The 25,535-nt window shown below is 48.2% G+C and overlaps 1 protein-coding gene across 1 annotated transcript; it reads right to left on the bottom strand.

Moving 5' to 3' along the window:
• Positions 1-5,662: 5,662 nt before the first annotated feature.
• On the bottom strand, positions 5,663-21,583 carry LOC149337317 (cytochrome P450 3A6-like). The gene is made up of 4 exons (XM_089554857.1): positions 21,401-21,583; positions 12,249-12,438; positions 6,684-6,892; positions 5,663-6,604 (listed from the first exon to the last, which is right to left on the bottom strand). The coding sequence occupies exons 1-4, from the start codon at positions 21,578-21,580 to the stop codon at positions 5,663-5,665; spliced, it is 1,521 nt and encodes a 506-aa protein (XP_089410983.1). The 5' UTR covers positions 21,581-21,583.
• Positions 21,584-25,535: the final 3,952 nt, after the last annotated feature.

Raw genomic sequence — 25,535 nt, 5'->3', positions numbered from 1 at the left:
CATGCGATGAGCAATGTTTCAGGTATTCTCCGATGACAACACATTTTCGGGCGGGTGCCTCATTTATCGCCACATGCCTACTTTTGGCGATCGCCGAGAAGCAGCGCTCTCAGCCTTGACAAAAAGTACGACGGTCTGCATCCATTGACCTCTGCGCCGATGACCACGCATGTAAATACAGGAGACTATGATTAGTCATTAGTTTTAGGTCAAACTGCCGATCGACGACGCACGGGTTTTTCAGCAGGACGGGACGTTTAACGTTAGCCCGTATAAAAAACGTAAGTTTTAGCGCGGTTTAGAAAAATGCGAATTAGATTCGCAAGCACTTCGGATTTCACGTCGGTTTCGGCTTCTGTTCGAGGCTTGGTCATAGAGTAACATAAAAGTAAAGAGCGGACACTCGGGCCCTTTCGCGGCCGAGTTCGGCGCTTCCCCGTTTCCGCCAGATGGCACTGAACGTGCAAATAAAAAAAAAGAAAAAGAGTATGGTCTTGGCATGTCTTGGCTTCCTTCTGCGGAGTGACTGAGGCGCTCATTGTCACCCTGACAGAATGCACGTAGTAGGTTCACTGCCGCTTGCCAAGCGCACGCGATGCGTGGCATAACGCCTTTGCGGCTTGTGGGTGACATGTTCGCCGCGGCGCCCTGGCAAGCGATCAAAGCCAAACGCTTTTGACGAGCGTTGCACGTCGAAACCTGGATAATCTTTGCGTGCTCCGTAATCGTCACGCTGGTGGCCGGCTGCTCAGCTGGGCAATGTGACACCGCCTCCTCCGCGAGAGTGGAGAACGCACAAGATGCAATGAAAGTAGAGCCTCCAAGATTCCTGTTGTGTCCTATCATCTCTGAGGCCAGTGCGTTTCCCCGGGTCCGCTAGGTGCGCTGTGCACAAAAGTCGGCCGCTGGGGCCTACGGGAGTGTCCGCTCTTTACTTCTATATTACTCTATGGCTTGGTTCCCAAGTGAAGCATGCTTTGTACAAAGATCGGTGAAATGGAGGAGTGGGAGCATTACTGCTGGCGCACTGAAATATAGCCTGATGTAATCGCGCTCAAGAGTTGTTCTAGAAAACCGCTTATTTCTTCTTAGCTCTTGGAGAAAAGGTCCTACGTTTGCTCATTGATAAACCAGACCATATTTGTTGTCACATACTTCACACAACCGAGCACCGAGCCACGTCACAATGAAGGAGTAGGTGGGGAGGTGTTGGTAGAACAATACAGCCTTCAGCATATCTTCTTATCGAAATCGTAAGATGTTTCATGCTACTCGCTTTGGACTGAGCGCAAGCCGGAATACCAAAATGTAATTTGAACAAGTATCGGACCACTGAGGTTTCTCTTGTGCACGAAGAGCTTAGTTTTGAAACCCAGATTGAAACGGTTTAAGCCTTCTGTTGGCTCCGCCCTCGGATTTCTTGTGATCAAAGGCATGAAAGCATAGAATTGCAACTCGGCGTTGTGCAGTCCTCAAACAATAGCCGTGGTGCTCTGCGGCCCAGCTGCCCATAGATGATAAAATCAAGTAGTTTCGCCGTCATCAGATCGGTTGGGACTATGGTCTGCAGCTTATCAGCTAGATGGCGCATTGCAAGTCCGCCAGGTCGTGTTTCTTGATTTTGGTAGGCTTGGGCTCTTCTTTTGGGGCAGTTTCTACGAAAATCTGAAGTAAATGCTGCCGTCCGATTGGTGTTGAATTCGTTAATAGTCCACAAAATAGGGAGTACAGCGCGATTACAATCCCAGTGTTGTACTCCAGGACATCCACAGAAGGCGGGGAACTCGAACAAGTGTGCAGAGGAGGCGCTGGTGTATAATCTGCGTGCGAACATTTTGCGATCTCTGGTGATGAGGTATTCACGCTCGAATAGTAATGCAGTGTTATTCAGAGCGGGTCCCGGGATGGTAACTCTCCCTTCTCATGACTCAAAAGGGGTTTAACGCGACGAAGAATAACCGGACAGAGAAGAGCAAAGTACGAGGGCCGGAAGTGCATTTCTCTGTCCTGTGTGCGTTTTTATTAAGCTGGTTATACCCCCTTTTTGAACGCGCATTGTCAACAGTGACACCGTTAAGCCTTTCTGCCCGTGACTCGTCACCGCTTAACGCTCCCAGTAAAGCAAGAGACAAAAAGTGTAAATACACGCAAGATGGATTTCCTTTCTCAGCTCGGGAGTGATGTACGTCAAGCATAAGGAGTAAAACAAATTTACGAAATACATGAGCATAATAAGCGCAAGGTAGCCGAAATAAGGGGCTCTCTAAAGTGTTGCAAAGCGAAAGCCTTTCCTGGCGCACTGTTTGGCATTTTCTGCGAGGCTATTTGCTGTACTAGTGCTTTATTTGACTTTGAGTACACACTACAACTAAACACTTTGACTGCCGACTTTGACTGCTTCTTTTGCACGAGTCTCTGCTTCGATGAGTTCGATTGTATCCATGGCTCTGTTCGCAGTAATCAGGTATGTAACGTGATCACCCACGGGCGCCTTACGCTCCCTGTCGGAGCCGACGACTACTATTTTATTAGTTGTCATGTGCTCCAAAAGGTGGCGCTAGGCATCCGTGGTTGACCTCATTACCGTTGGAATCCGCGCGCTCTGACGTCATAACCATTTCGACCAACCGAAAAGCGGGACACCTCTGCTGACAACCTTCTGTCGACAACAATAAGGCATTAAAGGCTTTCGCCTTAATATGGAGAGGATCGTACATGCTCTAAGGAAAGGAGTCAGCATAAAAGCGGTGAAGAGGAAACTAGGCGTAGGTAAAAAGCAGGTGTATGCGTTAACAGACAAGGATAGCAATGCCATTAACAAAAATTACGAGGAACTTTAGCGGCTAAAGTGGTGAAAGGCGAAAGCCTCAGTGCTGCATTCGGCTACGCGATTGTTCACTGCACATTTTGTTGGTGCATTAATTAACTGCTAATTAATGACGCTTAAGCTTCGCCTTTAGGATTGGAACGCGACAGCGTGTTGTAGCGCTGCCACGGAGTCCAAGGAACGCCACCACCTGTTCGGCGCGAAGCGTTGCCTTTTGAACGCAACGCTTTTTGAGGAAAGGAAATATGGCTGTAATTCTCTGTCATCTCGGTGGACACCTGAGCCGCACCGTACAGGAAGGGAGGAAGTGTGAGTGAAAGAACAAAGAGGGGCCGTAATGAAGAAAATGAAAATTGTATTTGAGGAAAAGAAATTCCGCAGTAACTTTCTCACATACCTCAGTAGACACTAGTCGAAAATTGTATTTGAGGAAAGGAAGTTGCGCAGTAACTGCCTCACATATTTCGGTGGACACCCGTCAAAATTCGCGCGCGGTGAAGTCACGAAAATTTGGACCAATCTCAAACGCGGACAAATACGCCTTGCTCGTCGGTAAATTGGTTTCTGCGGAAAGGAAATGTATCTGTCTCTCATATCTCGGTGGACACCTAAACCTCGCCGTAACGGGAAGAGAGGAAGATGGGAGTGAACGAAGACACCGTATTCACTAGACGCACTTTTGTTCATTCCGAACCATCGAGCTGGCATGGCGGAGTGGTAGCGTGCTCGACTCGCACTCCGCGGAGACCGGGGTTCGATTCCCAAGCTCGGCCAATTTGCTACTCGGTTTTATTTATTTATTTGCTCTGACTAGAAAGGTTAATTAGACTAATTGGTTAAGTAAGCAATTAACTAAACTCAGTCAAACTTATTTGGAGCATCACTATACGATCCCTTTAATTGGTTGCATGGTTAGTAGCCAAAGTACATTTGGCCCCGTTCGAAATTCGCGCACTGCGACGTCACGACCGTTTCAACCAATTGAAAAGCGTGACATTTCTGTCGACAGCTCCTGCTTACAACGATGAGGCATTAAAGGCTTCCGCCTTAATATTGATACGGCAGTTAAAGTAGCCCAAGAGTTCAACACAAATCTATACAGTAGCCAATGCAATCAGAACGTTAATGAGAGAAATAGCAGGGCACAGCCATGGAGGAAGCAAAGAATTAAGGGGAGGCCCTGATGTCGCTTCTTGGGAAGCTGCCTTGCAAACGGAAGTTGGCTCCACTCTCCTCCTCAATTGTTTCTCTCTTCTCTCTTTCTTCATTCTCCGCCGAGCCAGCCGAGCTGCCGAGCTTCGGCGCTCGGGAAGCGCGCGGCTCGGGCAGCTTGGCTACCACCGGCAACGCCGTGCCGCTGAAAACAGTAACTTCTGAAATTTTAGTGCGTAGTTGCGTTCGCTACGTCGTCAGCCGGGTTTTGAGATGGCCGCGACTTGACAGCGGACTGTCATAAGCCAGCTTTAGTGTTTCACGCTGCAAGGCGCGTACAAGTCTTTTCAGTTTCTGATCAAGCGAGCGTTGCATCGATTCATCTGCTTACGCCAAGCGAAACGTGCTGCGCAACTTTCGCTTGCATGCTTTCTTGGAAAGTAAGCTCCGTCGAAAGAAGTGGGCTGACATCGTGCGCCCTTGGCATCGCCGCATCTAGTACGACTTACGAGTGGTGCAATCATTATGCTCTCGGAGAGATAAGATTTACATCGAACTGAAGCGCAGCATGCATGTGCGGAGTATGTCATTAGGCGCAGCATTAAGAAGGCTACAAGTGCGAAATCTGTGTTTTATAGTGCAGTATGGAACATTGCGAGGCAAATATGTGGATCGTACCTCGTATAAGGTCCTGCGCTGCTCGCACTAGACATTGGTTGAGCAATACGCTTAATAGTGGCAGCGGTTGAGGGCGCTCGAGAAATACATGCAAGATAGTAAGAACTGGATAGCAATTGTTCATCGAAAATTTTCATGAAGCTTAGGAATTTAATGAACGGTAAAGTTGTATTTTGCACAAATCTCCAGGCTGACTGCATTGTAAGTTTTTCAAACAAATTCTCCACCTGTCTGTCTTCAAATTATTCACGTTTTTCATTGAAAGCTGAAGATGGGTATAATATGTTAGTTGCGCATGTTGTTATTATATTACAGATAGATTGTTTTCTTCCTATCTTAGCAACACCTTCGCAAGCGAACAAAAAAATTCAAGTGATATGAGAGTACTGGCAACGACGCGAGCACAGGAACTTGAACTCGGCTGAATACACAGATATATATATGGTCTTGTCGCACTGTAGCCCTTGCTCAGGAACTGTCATTCTAGACATTTTGGGTATCTGGGGTTTTTTTTTTCATTTGAGATTGGCTGCCACTGTTCTTAAGAAGTGAAAATCGCCCAATAAAACCTGTTGTAAGTGCAGCGCCTTGTCTGTGAACTTGCCTCGAGCTTTGTCCCTTGCGCTGCGCAAAATAACAGAGATATGGAAGTGTCTCTTGTGCATACTTCCGCTTATTTCTTAATATATGCTTCGAGAGCCAAGCGTAAAGCCTATTTGCACATTAGGACACGCATCTCTTGCATTAGGAATATGTTATTTACGGTGAGATTTGCCTGTTTTAGGAAGAAAATTATTTTTGTTACATCAGGACGCGGTTAGTGTTTAGGAAAGCGAAGCGCCCGTTATTAAACATGCGATGATACTATTTAGCGATTTCTACATATACGCTGACAAAATGAGACCGTACAAGAGCGCACAGCAAGCCAGTATTTTATTGTTCACTTTATTTCCACTGGATCATGAAGTCGCTACATTTGACAGGCCGAAAATAATCTAGCAGCGCTCAGATATTCCTCGGTTTTAGGCTTAGGTGCACGCCACCTTTCGGGTTGCCCACCAAGCTTGGCACTGTCATGAGCAGAGGATCATTCGATTTTTCGCATATTTCCAGTTTGTAATCGCGCAGTGTTTTCATCAGAGCTGTCTTCATAGTGAGCAGGCCCACCCGTTTGCCGAGACACGTCCTTTGACCCAAACCGAACGGGAAGTAGGCCGCAGGGTGCCTGTTCTTCGACTCTTCTTCCGAGAAGCGTTCCGGGATGAATTCCTCTGGCTCCCGCCACAGCTCGGGATCACGGTGGACGTACCAGGCCGGGGCGATGATATTGACGCCGGCGGGAATGAAGTGGCCGAGGACCGTCGTGTCCTTAGTGCATGTTCTGGCCACCATGAGGGGAACTGGAGGATAGAGACGCAGCGCTTCCTTGACCACCATGTCTAACCTCTGGAGCTCATGCAGCTGCTCAAAAGACAGCTCATCCACGCCCGGGAAGCGCTCTTCCATCTCCTGCAGGATCTTGTCCTGCTCTTCAGGGTGCTTGGCCACCAGGTGGAGCAAGAATGCCAGTGCTGAGGCAGTAGTGTCGAAGCCAGCTATGAGAAGCACCACTGCGTTTGAACTGACGTGGCGCTGTTCGAGAGTCTTCACCTTTTGACCAGAAGCGCACGACTCGTTCCTGGCGCCGGTCTGGGCGTCCAGCATCATCTGTATCATGTCGTCGCTGCGTGGCCGCTTTCCTGTGCGACGGAGTTCTGTGACTTTGTCTACGTCGTTCATCATTTTCTTCATGCAGCGAGCGAAGGACGTGAACGGATACAAAAGGAGAAGAATAGGACGCAGAGCAGGAAAAGCAAACGAGCCCTCAAGGGCGGTCTTGTCGGCCTGCTCGAACACTTTTCGCATCCAGTTCAGCATGGGATCTTTAGTCGATCTCTGGCAGTCAATCTGCGTTTTGATGAGATTTGCAATTAGCATGCGCGTGTTATATTTCAAATTACGTACAGAGTGGGGAGTGCGCCCTTACCTCCCAGGCAAGGGCTGCCTTGGTGATGATGTCCAGCGCCAGACTCTGGGTCAGCTGATATATTTCGGTAACTTTGGTTTTGCGGCAAACCTCCCCGAGCACTTCGACGAACACATCGGCGCACCTGTTCACAATGTTGGAGTACAGCTTCACCTTAGAGGCAGTGAAGCCTAGGTTCATGATAGAGCGCACTTTTCTCCACTCCATACCTGCAAAAAGGAAGGCACCAAATTTAGAGTCAGAGTCAGCTATAAAATACAAAATACGATAGAATTTGGACAAAACAATAAGGAAGGTGGTCCTGCAGAAAATTTCTTTAGGGGACTTCCCAAAGATATAGACGGTGGAGGTAAATGGAAGGTACAGATTTTCAGGACCAATTTCTTCTTTTGTACATAGCTGGTAATAGGAAGCTTTTGCCAGCCATTAGCCTTTTTGAAACCAGCGGTGAAGTAAAAGTTTACCGAGGGAAAGTGAAATGGTAAAATTTTGACGCTTATCCGGGCGTATACGTTTGCCGGTTTTTTACCGCGTTGAACGGATTCTGCAGCCTTTCTACACGAATGCACGTCGTAGATGAAGATGTCTGCTCACTTTTAGCTTAGTTGAAAACACCTAAAAGAAATAAATATTGACAACAAGGCTACACTACAGAAAAAAAAATCAGAAAAAAATGACAGGTAGAAAACTCATTTCTAAACGGATACAAGAAACATGCAGTTAGGATTATTGTACTTGATGTCAAGAAATACTGCAACCCATCAGATATTGTGGACGCTTTCAGTAACGTTTTCTTTAGTAATAGTACTGATGCTATATCACACAATTCAATCCATTTTTATTGTCGCCAAATAAACCTGAAGAAGTTTCATCTTTAGTTAGCACCCTCCATGTAACAAGTCCTGACGTATTGAATTAAATCCCCACCTCATATCCCGTGTTCTGACCGCATTCGTACTTCACTTTTGTGCAGAGGTGTTTTTCCTAGCAACTAAAGTACGGTAATACAACGACACTATTTAAGGATGCTGCGGCTCAATAATGAGCCACACAGCAATATGTGGATCGCATTTTTTAGTAAAATATTTTAGAAATCAATTGAAAAGTGGCTATCATATTATATTTTAAAATTTAATATACTTTCACCACGCCAGTCGGGCATCCGCTCTGGCTACTTCACCGACCTAGAATTTCATTTCCCAAGAAAACATCTAAAAACGGCCATTGACAAATCTGAATGTGCTGACTCTGTATTCATAGCTTATTAAAAGCCTTCGATGGCATTACCGACTCAGTTCTTTCATTAAAATGAAAGTTGTAGTATATACTGAAAAATATTTAATATTTCTTCGTAGTTAGAAGATCAAAATGAGGTTGCTGCTATTTAAGGAATTTACTGAAAGAGAACAAGTTTGCGCGCAGCAGGAATGTATACTAGTATGACTTCTTTTCTTAATTCATTTATTGTCCTGCCAAACTGTCTGACATCTGCTAACTGCATACTGTGCGCTGATGACAGCCCAATCTTAATCTCTGAAAACTGCATGACTTCTCTAGTTAGCAAACTTAACCATGACATCGCTATTGGCTTGACTTGGCAGCAGCTAAATAAATTTAAAGTTAGCGAGAGTAAGACAAAATTTCTTCTCTTCACAACAGTCGTTGCGTCATCCCGCTTCTTCCATTTTCGGTAATTATCATCTAGGTGCCGTCAGTGATTCTTGCGTATACATGGGAGCGAATTTGGCTTTATTCTCAAGTTTCTTCATCATCTAGCTCATTATCAAATACAACTCCTTGCGAAATAATTGTGTTGTGAAATACCGTCCTCCCAGTATTTATACTCACGCGTCACTCTACCGTGCATTCATTCATGCGAATGTTAGCTACGGCATACTGTCATGCGGCCTCGTTTGCGGTCAATTCAAAGCTGCAAAATTCAGAAATTTCAGTATTAACATTCGATGGTTATAACACTAACTAAACACAGCTATTGCACGATAGTCTCATTTTAACTGTTATTTATTTGTAAATATAATGTTTACATTTTCCTGTACACGCTTGCGAATAATCAGATCACTGTGACTCTCATTTCTTAACAATTCATTGCTACAAAGAGAACAAAACTTTGTGGGAAATCGTAAGCTAGATTTACTCAATGTAGAGTCTAATTACGATAAATAAACAGTTCATTTCTCACAGTTTTCATTTTGCATTTCGGTACCATCTGTCCTAAAATAAAATAAATTACATATTTTTAAATATCCCTGCAAGAGTGTCTCATTATCCGAACATCGTGCATTTTTTTACCCTTTCTTCTGTTTCTGTGGTGTGCCTAAGTGTGGTATTTTTTGACATTTCCGCCAGCTTTTTTTTCTCTCGTATTGCCATATAGCCAAGTGAAAGGGTTTAATAATGATCACATGTAAGAAATGTGGTGATTTATGTTTTTCTGCCTTACTAAGTACCATTCTGTAATTTTTAATCTGTAATAATGAATAGCCATCATAGATTACGAGAAAGCATTTGACTCAATGGAAACATCCCCAGTCAAGGAGGCATTGTTGAATTAAGGTGTGGAAGATTCTTATGAGAGAATGCTGGAAGATATTTATAACGGCTGCACAGCTACAATAGTCCTAAAGTCAGCAACAAAATTCCAATAAGGCGGGGCATCCAGCAGGGAGACACAATCTCATCAATGCTATTCCCCGCCTCTTTACAGGAGGCATTCCAACGCATAGACTTGAAAGAGTTGGGGATGAGTTAACGGAGAACACCTAAGTAATCTGCGATTCACTGATGACATTGCCTCGCTAAGTCACTCACGAGACGAACTGCAAAGCATGATCAATGAGTTAGACAGGCAGAGCAGAACGGTGGGGCTAAGGATTAACATGCAGAAAACCAAATTAATGTTCTACAGTCCAGCAAGGGAACCGCAGTTCGCAATTGATAGCGACGTGCTGGACGTAGTAATGGAATATATTGCCACGTATCATTGTAGTTTGAGGAAAGGAAGATCATTTGAGGAAAGGAAGATGCAGTAACTGTCTCACACATCTCGGTGGACACCCGCAGCCTCGACTATAGGTCGCCGGTTCGAATTCCTGCCGCAAGCTCTCTGACTTAACTAGTCAGTTTATGCTGCTCAAAAGGCTGAATGGTATAGCACCATCTGTAACGTTCTGCGGCAAACGGTTGGCATGACACGATTGTTTCCGACGCGCGGTTCCGACAACTACAACTACGACGCCTACGGCTTTTCAACCGACCGAGCTGCATACGCTGGTGCGTAAACGACTTCGTGTGGGCTACCGAAATCCACGCCATAGAACTACACAGATATAAGGTCGCGCTCATATTCTCAACCCCAACATATTGCCGCGAATCTTTGTAGCGTTTTTTGTCGTGTTTATCTGTTCATGCTTCAAGGCTGCCAGCACGCCGCTTTATCGCTTCGTTTGTGACGCAAGACACGCCTAGAATTATCTCGATTGATCGCATGAAGGCGGAGCCAATTCTACTTTGTGCCAGAATGTTCTAGTAACTTCCCAAGCTTTATCTCGAATTTTCGCTATCAGCTTTAAAAAGAGCGGCCGACAGCGGCGGGCATTCTGTTCGACGACCGCCGAGCACGCTTGTCGCTACGCCGCCACCGAGTGATTCAGTTCTTTGCGGGCGCAAGTCAACCCGAATAAAGAGTTTCGTTCCGAAGACGTTCTCGCTGCTTTCCTGTTCTTCTTACTGCAGTCACCACTACGTGACAATATCGCATTAACAGCTGTCGCTGAATATCGCTTTGACACGTGGTGACCGTCATGCCATTTGTTGTTTTTTTTAGCAAGGGACACAGGGCTGTAGAAAGTACTGAATTAGATCCGGCAGAAGTGAAACACAAGTTAAAGCAGGCTGTCGTTGAGTGGCGTACGGTACAGTGACGCGCCGACTATAGCCTTGCAAATACGGTCACAAAGGGTGAGAAAAACCGGGAAAACCGCCCGCAAAAAACGGATGGAGTTTGCTTTATGTGGATTTCAAAACTTGCCAAGCGGCAAGTGGGCTTCTGGACTTCTTTCTAAGAGTACCACTCCTCAACCCAAAAAGTATGCCTTTGTAGGGACGGTTGCATGGCACTACGACTATGCGCTCGCTGAAGGAAACGAGCTAAGGTGGTGGCCAGCTTAATTTTGTCTTCAATCTGGATCCCATAGCACACCTCTGGAATTTCTTGATCTGCAAGAGCTGAAAATGGGCAGATAAAATAAACCAGCTAAACGCGCCTCCCTTCATAACTGTAGCCTTTCTCACCTTTGTTGGTCTGGTATTTCGAGCTTAAATTTTGCTTTTAAACTACTAGTGTACCTGAAGGTAAGAGCGGGGTTTCCGGAATAAGGGAGTAAAAAGCTTTCGTGGTGTAGCTGGCAATCAGGAAGTTCGTGGCCTGAGCGGGAAGAAATTAATTGTTGATGGCATCCTTTGCCCTACTCTGAGTAAGGAGGTGAGAACTTAAAGTCCTATACACCTGGTTTTACTGCGTGTTTTTTTCTTTCATATGATGCATTAACTATTTGAATACATGGATCATCTCTTGGTTTTCGCCTATGACCGCCAAGTAATTTATGATTGCATTCCGTCTCTCACGCTGTTTCGGTTTAGGTTTAATCCACTGAAGGATGGTTCTGACGTGTAATTGAACTTTGAGTCATGTGAGGCATGAAAAATCGGCAACAAAAACAATGAAACATAGTGTTTGCCCACCATAGTACTTATACCAGCGCGCTTTAAGAGCTAAAATTGGAATAAACAACGTATCAGCAGTTATATTGTCGTTTGTCGTGCCTTACGTGACTTAAAGCTCTAATATCCGCCACCGTCATCGTTTGGTTGATGAAACCGAAACTGAAATAACGTACAAGAAGAAATTCAGTAATTTTTTTTTGGTCGTAGGAGAATACCACGGGGTGTTCTATGCATACCAACGTCTCACACAAACTTTAAATTACAACACACAAGCAAACATTTGGTGTTATAGCTCTTTAACAAGAACTGGAGGCACCGCTTCCCCCTCACCCTCTCAACAAAAAAGAAAGAAACCATGCAGCTCTTCTTAGCTACCTCCATGGGCATGCCTTGTGTACAATCAGAGGTGTGCCTTTTTGTTATTCAGATCTTTCATTAGTTGCATATAGCTGCCCGTGGAGGGAAACGAGAAGGGTTCAACTTAAAAAGAAGAGGACAGAGGGTGTCAAGTATGAAACAAAAGTTAATGACTTCCTAGTGGAAGTCAAGAGGAATAAACGGGCTTGGGCAGGACATGTAATGCGCGGGTAAGGTAACCGCTGGTTTTTAACGGTAACACACTGGGTTCTAAGGGCAGAGTAGCAGGGGTTGGCTCAAAATTCACTACCTGCTCGTGTACGTTGTTAATTTTTCTGCTTAGCGGCATACTCCTCTCGTCAATTTCTGCAACAGTGTGGCGCAGGCATGCGAATTTCTTGTTTGATGCGTGCATGGAAGAATGGAAAGTGCCAAATCGAATAAGCATGTGGTTTTTATGCTTGCCTGTGACGAAGAAGATGGAGCTTGTCATCGGCTCCACATCGAGGGCGTACAGAGGCCTGTCCTGGAATATGCGGCTGTCCTTGACAAAGATCTCTTTGATCACATCGGCGTCGGTGATGACCATGTAGGGCTTTTCCGCAAGGTAGAACCCAAATATTTTGCCGTACTTGCGGATCCATTCTCCCATCACCTGCAACACAGTAGCAGGTTATGCTAGATTGGAACACAAGTAACATCTACATAAAGGAGGTCATAAAAATGAGTCAAAGGGACTTTTCGACATCACGGATAGTGATAAGTCGCTGTTCCTTAAATTAAGAGTGGATATTTTTTTCGTGAGCCTAGTTGCATTGCGTTGCTTCCGTATTGTCAAGGCCTCATAATTTCAATTTCAACTAACCCCATCTTGCCTGTGTTCAAACGCCATGTGATGCTTTCTTAAATGAAGCTGTTTCCTTTGTTTTTATGGTTGATATTTTTATTTTATTTATTTGATTTACAAAGTACTGCAGATCGAATTGGTCCAAGCAGGAGAGGGTAGACTCATTTGTTAAAGAAACACTGTGCCTTATAATCAGCAAATCAACAACAATAATGCGGCTACAAATAAGTTCACACAAGAAATTACAAATTGACACAAATAATCGAAGTTACAAAACAAAGTTCACGGTGTCAAAAAAAACATGCCGCAAGCACTGCCCAAAAAAACTAAGTACACTACGGCTGTGCTAGTAAATAATATTTTCTAATCATAGGGCTAGGTATTAAATCTCTCACGACATTGGAGAAAGTAAAGGTCAATCTTTAGCCAGGGATTTCTAATCGGATATAATTTTCGGGAAAATTTGAAACTTGTACGTGTTTGTGCGGGCACAGATTGTCTTGATGCTACGATTGTGTTTACGTCCGAAAGGTCTGGTTGTGTGCTTTTCGAACTAATAATCTGATTGAATGCTTAGTTTTCCCAAATACAGAGAAAAAAAAGCGCAACCGGGCAGCGATTCTTCTTCCCTCCATTGATTCAAGAGCTGCCTGAAGTATCATTGCGGACGGAGAGCCTGTTCTTTTATACTGGCTATATACGAGTAGTAGTTGTAATATTTGGATCATTAGAAATTTTCCAACGTTGGTTGCAGTATGTGGGTCCCATAACACAGGTACACCTGCGTATTCTAGACGGGTTGAACTCCGGATTTGTACGCTTCAAGCTTAAGAGCACTGGCTGAAACGCCGTGTAAGTTTTAAAATCCTTGCTTTTTCTTGGTAGAGGTGCAGATGTTGGGTGCAGATGTGTACGTGTTGACCATTTAAGATCCGACGTTAAAATCAATCCCAGATACCTACATCCACCGAATTGAATAATTAAGTTGTCCCTAATACCATACGTAAATTTCATTTTATTGAAATTGTTTGTAGCACATATATAGACGGTTTTGTCGTAATTAATTGTCGTGTCCCATTTTTTCAGCAATATGCTTGAAGCTGCAAGTTCACAGTTAAAGGTGCAGTGAAGAGGAATCTTAACTCGTCTTTTTGCCGCGGGAACTCAATCTACACGTTCTGAGAATTCTTAGGAACCTCGATTTATGGGCTTGTGTGGCCGATTTCTCTAATTAAATAGAATTAACGTCCAGCTCCCGCCTTTTTTTTTTATTTTCCCCGTGCGGTGGGCGGAGTCGACCAATGCGTGGAGTGCATATCACCCAGTCCCGTGGCGGCTTGCCGCTCTGCCTTTGGCGGAGTAATACGTAGTAATCCGTAGAAGCAAATAGACCGCGTGTATTTTTATTTCTGCGCGCTTATTCTGCGGCTATATTACCTGCGAATAAAAGTATTTCTTCACAGAAACCTAAAAAACAAAATAAAGCGAAAGCAAAGCCTCCACGGAGCAGGCTCAAAGGCACTCCAAGCGTTGGTCAATTCCGCCCACTGTACGGGCAGAATTCAAAAAATAAAGGTTGGAGCCGGACGTTAATTCAACTTAATTAGGGAAATGGGCCACACAGGGCAATAAGTCGAAGTTTCTAAGAATGCTCGGAGCGTATAGATAGAGTTCTCGTGGCAAACAGACGAGTTCAGATTCCTCTTCAGTGCACCTTTAAGATAAGTTGGTGGGATAAAAAATGAAAATTTTTGAAAATAATGCACTCATCGGCAAAGATCTTTTAATATATTGTCATGAAGTTGCGAGGACGGGAACGGGTTTATTTACAAGTCGGGATCGGGGACGTCACTGGACGGTCAGCGTCAGGCGGGCTCCACCATGGTCTCGCGCACACCGTGCTCTTCTTCTTCTTTCCACTGCACTGCAGTGCGACAGCGCCGCAGCGCGGCGTAACACTTCGCCCGGGGCAGTCGAAGCTCGACCTCGAGCGAGTTAATTAGCGTTGTGATTGCAGCGTTCAAGACGGGCGACGTGAACGACCTGGACCTTGCGAGAGCGGCGATTGCCTGGGGTGACTTAGGCGATTGTATAGTTAACGTCACTGAGGCGATCCAGAACAACAAAAGGGCCGCAGTACTTTGCGAGGAATTTCTGGTAGAGGCCCCGTCGACGCAGTGGCGTCCACAGCCAAACGTAGTCACCGGGCTCATACGTCACCGCAATATGTCCACTGTCGTAACGGCTCTTGGTGCGAACTTGTGCACTGAGTGTTCGGAGGCGAGCTAGTCGTCGCGCTTCCTCCGCACGGCAAAGGGTCTGCGAAATGGACGGATCACGATGGTCAGAAAAGGGAAGAATCGTGTCCAGAAAGGTGCGTGGTAGGCGCGCGTAGAGCAGAAAGAACGGGGAGTATCCAGTGACGTCGTGGGTTCCGGTGTTGTAAGCGTATGTTACAAACGGTAGCACGGTGTCCCAGTTCTTATGGTCGGCCGCAACATACATGGACAACATGTTCGTGAGGGTGCGGTTGATGCGCTACGTCAGGTCATTCGTTTGCGGATGATAGGGTATCGAATGACGATAGTCACAATTGCAGAGCCGTAGGAGTTCTTGCACGACATCGGCAATGAACTGGCGCCCACGGTCGCTGATTACGACACGAGGAGCTCCGTGGCGAAGGATCACCGAGTGCAGCAAAAAGGACGAGATGTCTGTTGCTTTCGCGGACACAAGAGCAGCTGTCTCCACGTAGCGAGTCAAGTAGTCGACGCAAACTATAATCCAGCGTTGGCCCGAGGTAGACTTGGGAAGCGGTCCAAGCAAGTCGACCCCGATCTTCTCAAAAGGGGAGTAAGGTGGTCTGATCGGTTTCAACGAGCCGGCGGGCGAGGCAGGGCGATGCTTAAAGCGTTGACACTGCAGACAGCCTGCAACGTACTGTTGAGTTGTCTTGTACAGTCCAGGCCAGTAAAAGCGTTACCGCGTCCTATGTAACGTGCGAGAAAACCCCTGATGTCCGGCAGAAATATCATCACGCATGGCATGCAGGAAAATGCCACGAAGACTGGCAGGGACACCAAAAGCAGACGTGCACCCTCCACGGAATAGTTCTTATAGAGCACGCCCTCTTATATGACGAACGGCGTTACAGGAGCAGACGCACGGGCTTGATCAAACAACGGCTGGAGACTACGATCCTTGAGTTGTTCTTGCTTAAAAGTAGCAAGGCTAGAAAACTCGGTAGAGACAGAAGATAAACAGTCATCGAAGTCCTCTTCACAACCTGCCGTGTCTGGCAGAGGAAAACGACACAAACAGTCGGCATCAGCATGGTGGCGACCGCTCTTATACGCCACTGTAAAGTCATATTCTTGGAGGCGTAAGGCCCAGCGAGCGAGTCGACCGGAAGGATCGCGGAGGCCAACAAGCCAACACAACGAGTGATGGTCTGTAACAATCTTGAAGTGACGTCCATGTAGATATGGTCGAAGCTTTTGCACAGCAAAGACGACAGCGAGACACTCGACTTCCGTCACGGTGTAGTTGCCTTCCGATTTGGTCAACGTGCGACTTGCGTATGCGACCACGTGCTGGGCGCCGTTGTGAAGTTGGATAAGCACTGCGCCGACGCCCACACCACTGGCGTCGGTATGGAGCTCTGTCGGCGCCGCCGGGTCGAAGTGGCGCAAAACAGGTGCAGAAGTTAGCAAAAACTTCAGCTGCTGGAAGGCAGACTCACAGGCAAGCGACCACACAACGGGGCGTCTTTATGAAGGAGGGAAGTCAAAGGACGAGTGAGTTGGGCAAAACCTTGGATGAAGCGGCAGAAATATGAGCAGAGGCCCATAAAGCTTCTAAGGTGTTTCAAAGAGCATGGCTGTGGGAACTCCCGTACGGCAGCGATCTTCTGTGGGTCTGGCCGGATACCATCCTTGTTGACAAGAAACCCGAGGACAAGGGTTTGCCGCTCACCAAAGTGGCATTTCTTGGAGTTCAAGACCAGTCCAGCTCTTGCGAAGCAAGCCTGCACCATACCGAGTCTTTCGTTATGCTCGCGAAAGGTATTTCCATAAATGATCACGTCGTCGAGGTAGCACATACAGAGCTCCCACTTAAGCCCACGCAATATTGTGGCCATAAATCTCTCAAAAGTAGCGGGGGCATTGCATAACCCAAAGGGCATGACATTAAATTCATACAGTCCATCGGGCGTGATAAAAGCTGTCTTATCCCTGTCCGATGGATGCATGGGGATCTGCCAATACCCAGAGCGCAGGTCAACCGACGAGAAGTACGATGCAGATTGAAGACTGTCCATGGCATCATCAATACGCGGGAGCGGGTAGACGTCCTTCTTCGTCACAGCATTTAACCGACGATAGTCTACGCAAAAGCGCCATGAATTATCCTTCTTGCGTACCAGTATAACAGGAGCAGCCCATGGACTTGACGACTACCGGATGAGGCCTTTCTGTAGCATATCCTGCACTTGCTCGTTGATTAGCTTCCGTTCAGCCTGGGACACACGATAAGGCTTCTGTCTGATCGGATGAGCGGTACCGGTGTTGATGTGATGCTGAGTGCGAGAAACTGGCAGCGAGGGTGGAATGGCTGGCTGAGCGAAGTCAAATACCGACGCATACTGGGTAAGAACGGAAGCGACTTGCTGATCATGCGCATGATATTGACGGAAAAGTCTTCTGCTCGACTTGAAGGCTCGCACTCAGACACGGATTGGATAGTAAGAATGTCATAAGCATGAAACCGAGCGAGTTTAAGCCCCGATGGGATCAAAACACGTTCTGACGAAGCATTCACTGTCCATAGTTGTGCGCAACCGTCGACTACGGTAACAATGGCCCGGGGCACGAGAACATTCTGTTTCGCGGCGTTGTGCACATCTGGCTCAACAATCAAGTGGAAGGTGCCTGTGCGGTTGTCCGAAGAGCGAACAGAGACGAACATTGCTGCCATGGCTGGCAAAAGCACATCTTGCGTCACACTAAAGACACCATCACTGCAGTCGGATGAATCCTGCACAAAAGTAGATAGCATACTGCGCTGGAGAGAAATTTCTCCTGCTCCGCAATCCAAAGTGGCCCCGCATTCACGTAAAAAATCAATACCCTAATATGACGTCATGCGTGGCATGGAGTAATACCACAAATTTTGCTCGAAACTTCTCTCCAGCAATGGTGACTGATACGAAGCAGATGCCAACTGGGCGCAAAGTTTCACCCCCAACACCACGAAAACTGGCACTCTGGTCCCATGTAAACATCATTTTGCGTCCAAGGCGCTTTTTGAAAGAAAAGCTCATCACCGACACAGCGGCACCGGTGTCCACTAATGCAAGAGTGTTTAAGCCACCAACACACACAGACACTTTGTTATTCAACATGACGACCGGCAGAGGAATTGTTGATGATGACCGTTCCGCGACCTCACCTCTATCGGCCGCAGGAGCTAGTTTTCCGGCGGTGGTGGGGAAGAACGACGACGAGGCGATGGTGAACGGCCACGTCGCGAAGGCGGTGGTGTGAGGCTGCGGTCGGAAACCAGAGAATCGGTGCGGAAGAGTCGGTCTTGGCGCGGCTGCCAGTCACGAGGAGGGTTCCAGGACTGGGGGCCACGGAAAGCTAGGGACGGCCGGGCCGACGACTGTGTGAAGAAGCGGGGTGGTTGGTCGCGACGCCGACAGTAACGGGAAATGTGCCCAGGACGACCACAACGGTAGCAAACTGGGGCCGCACGTGGAGCTTAGGAAACGGGGAAGTCGCTCGGAGGGGGGTAAGAGTTCCGAGGCGCATAATAGTGCTCTTCCTCAGAGCGGGGGTAGGACCGGTGCGTTGGAGGTGCAGAGACGCGACCTTGGTCGGTATTAGTGCGTGGACCAGGGTAGGCCTGTCTGGCACAGTTGACTTGTGGTTCAGGGAGTGGAGGCTGGAGCGAGCATGCGTTGTAAACGGAATCAGCGGCGGGGCGTTGAAATTGCTGGCTCAGCTCTTCTTGGACGATGCGTCGGACGATTGAAGCAAGGTCGTCACTGCCCGCAAAGTCCACGCTGGCGACGATGGGCACGTTGGAAAGACGGCCAAACTTGGGGGAAATGCGGCGAGTCTTTAGGGTCTCAAACGTTCGGCAATGACGAATGACGTTAGACGAAGTGGCGAGGTCGTCCTTCGTTATCAGGAAATGATAGACGACTTCAGCAATACCCTTTAAGAGGTGACCGACTTAGTCGTCTTCAGTCATGGTGCGATTAAATTGATCACAGCTTTAGGACTTCCTCAATGTACTTTGTACAGGTCTCATTAGGTCGTTGAGCTCGTTGGGCAAGTGTTTGTTCGGCTTTCTTCTTTTTCGATATCGTGTCACCGAAACACTCCTTGAGCTCGTCGACAAAACTTTCCCATGTAGCTAGTGCGTCCTCATGGTTCTCGAACCATAAAAGTGCCGTTCCGCAAGAAAGAAAACAACGTTCATGAGCTGCATTGACTTGTCCCAGCGGTTATATTTGCTCACACGCTGGTAGTGCTTGAGCCACTCCTCGACGTCCTCGTCCGCAGAGCCAGAAAACATGCGGGGCTCGCGCTGAGGCGGCCAAAACCTGACCTGTTCGGAGCTGTCCCGGCTGGATTGTAGACCCGGCTCAGACGTGCTGGCAGGTGGTGGATTGTTGCCGTTGCGGGTAGCCATAATGGGAAATGCGGGTGGTAGCCCGGCCAAGCGTCGGCTGCTGCGAACGGAGATAGGGTCTAGGACGTCAAAACCCCACCTCCACCAAGTGTCACGAAGTTGCGAGGACGGGAACGGGTTTATTTACAAGTCGGGATCGGGGACGTCACTGGACGGTCAGCGTCAGGCGGGCTCCACCACGGTCTCGCGCACACCGTGCTCTTCTTCTTTCCACTGCACTGCAGTGCGACAGCGCCGCAGCGCGGCGTAACAATATCATTGATGTAAGTAATAAATAAAGGAGGTCCCAAGACCGAGCCTTATGGAACACCCGAGGAAACATCTAAAAAGCCGGACCAGTGCCCTTCAATATCTATTTACTGTTTTCGATTGCATATACAAGATGTAGCCCAAGCTATGATTTTAACAAGAGATGGCTATTGCTTTTGGTTTATGGTTTATGAGGGTTTAACGTCCCAAAGCGACTCAGGCTATGAGGGACGCCGTAGCGAAGGGCTCCGGTAAGTTTGACCATCTGTGGTTCTTTAACGTGCACTGACATCGCAGAGTACGCGGGCCTCTGGTATTTCTCCTCCATCGAAATTCGACCCCCACGGCCGGGATCGAATCCGCTTCATTCGGGTCAGCAGCTGAGCGCCATAACCACTAATCCACCGCGGCGGCGCCTATTGCTTTCATTTTAGTTATTAGCTTAATGTGAGGGGCTCTACCGAACGCTTTGGAGAAGTCACGAAGATAAAAGCAACCTGACCGCCACTGCCGAGAGATTTAGTTCGCGTACGGTTTCAATTAGTTGGGTTGCAGCGGAAAAACTCTGTAAGAAGCCATGTTCCATGTGAAGCCATTCATCATAATATGTCGAGTAAGTTGTATGCAAGAGAAGTCATCGATATTGGGCGGTAATTACTAATTCCTGAGGAGTTTTCATTTTTTTTAATACAGATACATTTCTCAATATACTGCACAGATACTCTGATCTTTGAGTTTTCATACCGAATGCAGCAATAAATAAACATTATTTGGTCTTCATTTTGATCCTTTAGTGTAATGTGCATAGCAGTTTTAATTTTGTAAATTGTAGGGCTTAATTAAAGTCCCGAAGCAACATATGAGCTATGAGAGATGCTGTAGAGGAGGGCACCTGAATATTTCCGTATCTGAGGCTGTTTACTCTTTGTTTTTGATAGTTTTTTTACTACAGGTGTGACCAAGCAGGAAGCCAGATTCGACCTCAAATCGACCTCACAGAAAAAATTCATGAGATATGGCGGGAAGTTTTGTTTCCATTATAAAACGGGTAAGAAAAGAGGCTTGTTATAGAAAATAGTTGACATTTCTGAAACGATTGGCACTGAAAAATCATAAAAGAACACTTTTTGATACCGTTTGTCTAACTGCTTGAACAGTGACTTCGTTCACTTAGTTTTCACTCCGCTATAAACACCGGTGCACCAAGGGTACCAGAAAATCACTTTAATATTGTGCGTGAAGGAACGATGTAGTTCAAGCATGGTCACAAATGATGTTGAAATCTTCTTCAAGGTGCATGTCGCGTGCTGCTTGTTTACGAAAAGTTTAGCACAAGCTACTGGCCAATGGCTTTATGTTTCTCTTTTGTAGAATTGCGGAGGTAAGGTTTTTGTTCGCAGGCAAATATATATACTGGCTCAAAATGTTAGGGGTATAAATTTATTAAATTTTTGTTCTCACTGACTTTGTAAACGCTGGTGAGTTGTAAAAAATAACATATTTCGTTATGAACACCACGTATCTCACAGTGACGTCTAAGCTCAATTAGATACAATCCTTTTAATATGACAAATGTCGTCCTTCTCCCATCATCAGTAGGGGAGAACGCTGCAGCAATTTCCAGTGTATAACTTCTTTAGTAGCTGAAATATTCCGGAACTCCAAAACCATTCCATACTGGAAGCGATGTGCGATATATTTAAACCACAGATTGATCAGTTCTGTGCCTCATCTACTGAAAGAAGCAATAACGGCTCGGCACCCGTGAAGGGACTTGCTCCGTATCAGGGGCTCTTGCAAGCCAACGGTGAGTTCGTACCAGTATGCGGTCCTTTTGTAGCTGCTTCCAGCTACCCCAGACGAGGTCCGGTGGGGGCCCTGGGTATCCGAGCCGGGAGAAGAGCCCGTGCTGCTTTTTGCGCCATGCAACCCATGCGATGGCGGCGGCCACGACCACAACAACTGAGGCGGCATTGACCACCTCCCATACAGTAGCCATCGCCAGCCGGGTTGAACCTGAAATGTGTTTTGCACAATTATTTGGTTCACTGCCCTTGTGTTCTGCCTATTTAGTTTTGGTGGAATATTAGCGACCGGCAAAGACTGCTAATAGCATGCTCCACACAGAACGATATTTCTTTCCCATGTGGTAATACCATAATAATCATCAGCATAGGTACGCCCACAGCATGACAAACGCCTCTCCTATGTCTCTCAAATTACCCCTGCGCAGTGCCAGCCGCGGGCACTTTATTCCCAGAAACTTCTTAATCTCATCCGCCCTTCAGAGATTCTGCCGCCGCCTGCTACGATTACTTTCTCTTGAAATCCACTTCATTGCTTTAGCAAGCATCGGTTATCTTCCTTTCGCATTACATCCCTTGGCTGTTCCCATTTATTCTCCCTGATTCTGATTAGGATGTCATTAACCCGGTGTTTCTTCCCGCACCCACTGTTCTCTCTTCCTGTCTTTTACCATTATACCTGTCATTTTCCTCTTTATAGTGCGTCGTGTTGTAAATTTAATGTCAACGCTTTTGTTAGCCTGCACGTTTCTGCCGTATGGGTGAGTACTGGTAAGATACAGTTCTTGTAAAGAGTGGTTTTTCTGCCTTTTACAAAATTTTGTTTAAACACTGTTAGAGATATGTCGGTGGCGTCGGCTCAGCTGGATTGTACAGAAAGACGGACATTACAGGGTGTTTCATATAATACTTTACACCGTTTTAAATTATAGCTTTTTGAGTTAGAAGAAGGATAATATGCTACACCGTCTTAAAATATAGCATTTTGAGTTAGAAGAAGGCTTCTTTGGCATAGCATTGTCAGTGTTGTAGTTCATCAGGAAACTGGAAAGACGTCCGAGCTAGCAGGCTGATTAAGCAATACTGAATTGTTAACTTCTTGACTATTACTGTTAGGCTCTTTAATTACTGAGAGGCGTGTAGCCCACTATATTTAATATTCGTATCAGTTTTTACAATTTTGAAAATGCGGTTAGCCTCGGTGTTGTGGCCTAACAAATTTTGGCTATATTGTGCAAAAATATGAGTTTTACAGAATATTGCAGAAAAAACAACGTCTCCTTGCGCGTAAATTTTCAAAATAGCCAAATTTTGCATGAGTGTTTGTGGCTACGTTCGAGCCTGTGGACAGGACCGTGCACTTTTCTCTTCATTCTTCTTTCAGTCGCAGCAACACTGCCATGGCAAGCATTTAAACATGGTTGTGCTCTTCAGTTGAAGTCTCGAGAATCTGCTCGCTGTAAGGAGTGAATACACTACGAACACTGCTGCAAGAACACTTCTGCCGCAGAGGTTCGTTTGGCATTCGGCTGCTGGCGGCATTCCAGGATTTCATGTGACATACGTACAGGCAAGCATTGACATAAAGCATACAAACACCTTGGGAGCATCCGCGCTTCCTTGCTCTCCGAGAAATAACAGAAGCTTGTGGGAATCCTGGCTTTGCGCCGTCGCCTTTGCGCGGCTGTGCCGGCCGCCCGCGTTGTTTCTCCTCTTTCCCTTGCTCCCGCCTCAGGCGGTGGAGAGGCGGCTGGGTGACTAATCACTGTCATTTAGCCACAGCTCCGCCCCGGCTCCCCAAGGGCCTTTGCCATTGGCGCCTTTTGGCGGGAATTCGGGACCCCGCTTTGGGCGGCCGCGCGCCGCGCGACCGTCTGAGCGGGGCCCAGAGAGAGAGAGAGATCCCTCCGAGACAGCGTAAGGTGCGTACGTTACTGTTTGTCCGTGCCGGCTTTGCCGCTCGGACCAGTGCTTACTCGAGCTCGCCCGCACGTGTCCTCTGACCTGCAGCGGCTCGAGCCTGTCCAGCGGGGTCCAGCGACCTCTGACAGGCGTACCTTGCGTTGAATGCCCACTCTCTCTCGCAACCGGCCCAACGGTCGACACGAGAGAGAGATCACAGCACTGCCGCGGGGACATTCTCCTGCAGCGGCGTGCTAGCGGCGCACATTGCTCGAGTCGCTTCGTGCGCGCAGCGGAGCCTTGCTCCTCGCGCGCCCCCGGGACGGGGTGACTATTGAGTGTTTGTGTACCTGCTGAAGGACGACGGGAATAAACGTCTCCTTTGTGAACTTGGAGGCCTATTTCTTTGCGGCGAATCGCTCTCCTCCCAGCGGAGGTTGAGTGCGCTGCAACGGTGTCCCAGTGTGTGTGTGGTGACGGCTGATCGGGGCCCTTGGCTCGCGCGAAGCTCGAACCCGCGGTGGGTGGTGGCCTGTGTCCACTTAGGAACCCACAACTGGCGCCCAACGTGCTAAGTCATTGGCGCTTACGCCTTTGATGACATATTAGCCGAGCAGGTCGCCTTGCCGATCACGCTTGCGCACCATGTCTACCCCCAGCGGGGCACTCGGCAGCTACATGTCGGCTCCCTACGGAGTTGTAGCGTCGTTTGATCCGCTGGCTGCTGTTCCTTCGAATAGCCAGACACCGTGGTTTGCCGCGGCCCCCGTTGGGGTTTACGGCGACACAACCCAAAATGTCGACCACGCGGCTCCCATTGGAGCTGTATCGGAAGCACCCTGCGGTGCATCCGCTGGTCACATGCCTCAGCTGTGCACGCTTTCCACCCAGTGCGAAAGCAGTTCGTGTCACGCTGCCGCAACCGGCAGTTTCGAACAGCAGCAGCCGTGCCCCGCGAGCAGTCAATTCTGCTCTGGGAACGGCGAGGCGCTGGCCCGGTTCCCTGCGGAAACCGCGCCGCTCATCGAACTAGGAGCCTTGCCTCCCTCGTTCGTGCAGTCCGCCCAAGCTTCCACTGAGGCCGGAGCGCAGGCGCTGCTAGCCAGTGCTGCCCAGATGATCCAGTCGCTGTCAGGGGCTGTTGGGACGCTTTTGGCCACGCCGAAGTTGTCTCTCCCCGCGGTCAAGTTGCCCATGCCAACATACCGCGGGTATGATGACCTACTCAGCGCCCGGGATTTCCTTGAGTCCCTCACCCATTATCAGAGAACTATGGGTCTCACTGAGCAGGTGGTGCTTGCACACATCATCCCCGCAGCGCTGACTGACACGGCAGCTCGGTGGCATCGGCTTTCCGGCCACCGGGCAGCGACTCTCGAGGAGTTCCGTGCAGCATTCCTGCGCGAATTCCTGCCCGCTGACTACGAGCGTAGGATGCGGCGAGAGCTGGAGCTCCGTACTCAGGCTCCGGATGAGTCGCTGCAAGAGTATGTTCGTGCGATGGAAGACCTTTTCTCAATCGCCGAGCCCAGAGCCTCGAACGAGGAGCGTGTCGAAAGGACGATCAGGCAGGCACATCCGACCTTTTCGGCTTACCTGCGCGGCGGCCGATTCCGAGATTTGGAGGAGCTGGCCGCCGAGGCAAAGCGCATTCAAGGCGACATTCTCGCCGCGCGCGCCTATCGTCCGCCACCGCCGGCAAGCGAGGCCCTTGAGCCACGTTGTGCATGGAGAGGGGCCTTGCCCTTACCCAACCGGCGACCACCCGCACAACCTGCCTTTGCAGCTGTTAGCGGGCAAAACGAGTCATGGGAGTTGAGCGACAGAGCTCTCGATCCCTACTCGTACGGGAGACGGGCAGCCTGCGCTGCACCGTTTTCTGAAGCGCGTGCTGAGGGGCGCCAAGCGCTCCAACGCACAGCGGAGGGGGAAACCCGACTCGGCCGACCCTTTGGTCGTGCAGCGGGCGGACCCAGGCAGGGAGAGGCGCCATTGTCCCGCGACCAAGCTCGCGGCGGTGTGCGCTTTTTCCGTTGCCAAGAGAGGGGCCACTTAGCAAGAGAATGCACCGTAGCCAGGCCTCCTGCGAGGCAGGGAAACGGCGGCGGGGGTCGGTCGGAAAGGGACCACCGGCCCAATCTCTGCTAATTCCCTCTGCGTACAGAGCAAGCTGCCTTGCTAATGCGCACGCGCCGTTTATTCCGGTCACCATTGCTGGCCGCGAATTTTCGGCGTTACTGGATACGG

The sequence above is a fragment of the Amblyomma mixtum genome, chromosome 7, assembly GCF_055824585.1.
Source record: "Amblyomma mixtum isolate Tamu chromosome 7, ASM5582458v1, whole genome shotgun sequence".
Lineage (NCBI taxonomy): Eukaryota > Metazoa > Arthropoda > Arachnida > Ixodida > Ixodidae > Amblyomma > Amblyomma mixtum.
This window is presented reverse-complemented; position numbering and strand designations above follow the sequence as displayed.

What these genes read in the sequence shown, in the direction of transcription:
- LOC149337317 (XM_089554857.1), bottom strand. Translation starts at nt 21,580, where the DNA reads ATGGCTACTGTATGGGAGGTGGTCAATGCCGCCTCAGTTGTTGTGGTC. An exon ending in TACAAAAGGACCGCATACTG is followed by an intron (nt 12,439 to 21,400) that starts GTACGAACTCAC and finishes ACTGTGTTGCAG; the next exon opens with GTGATGGGAGAATGGATCCG. An exon ending in CTCCATCTTCTTCGTCACAG is followed by an intron (nt 6,893 to 12,248) that starts GCAAGCATAAAA and finishes TCCTTTTTGCAG; the next exon opens with GTATGGAGTGGAGAAAAGTG.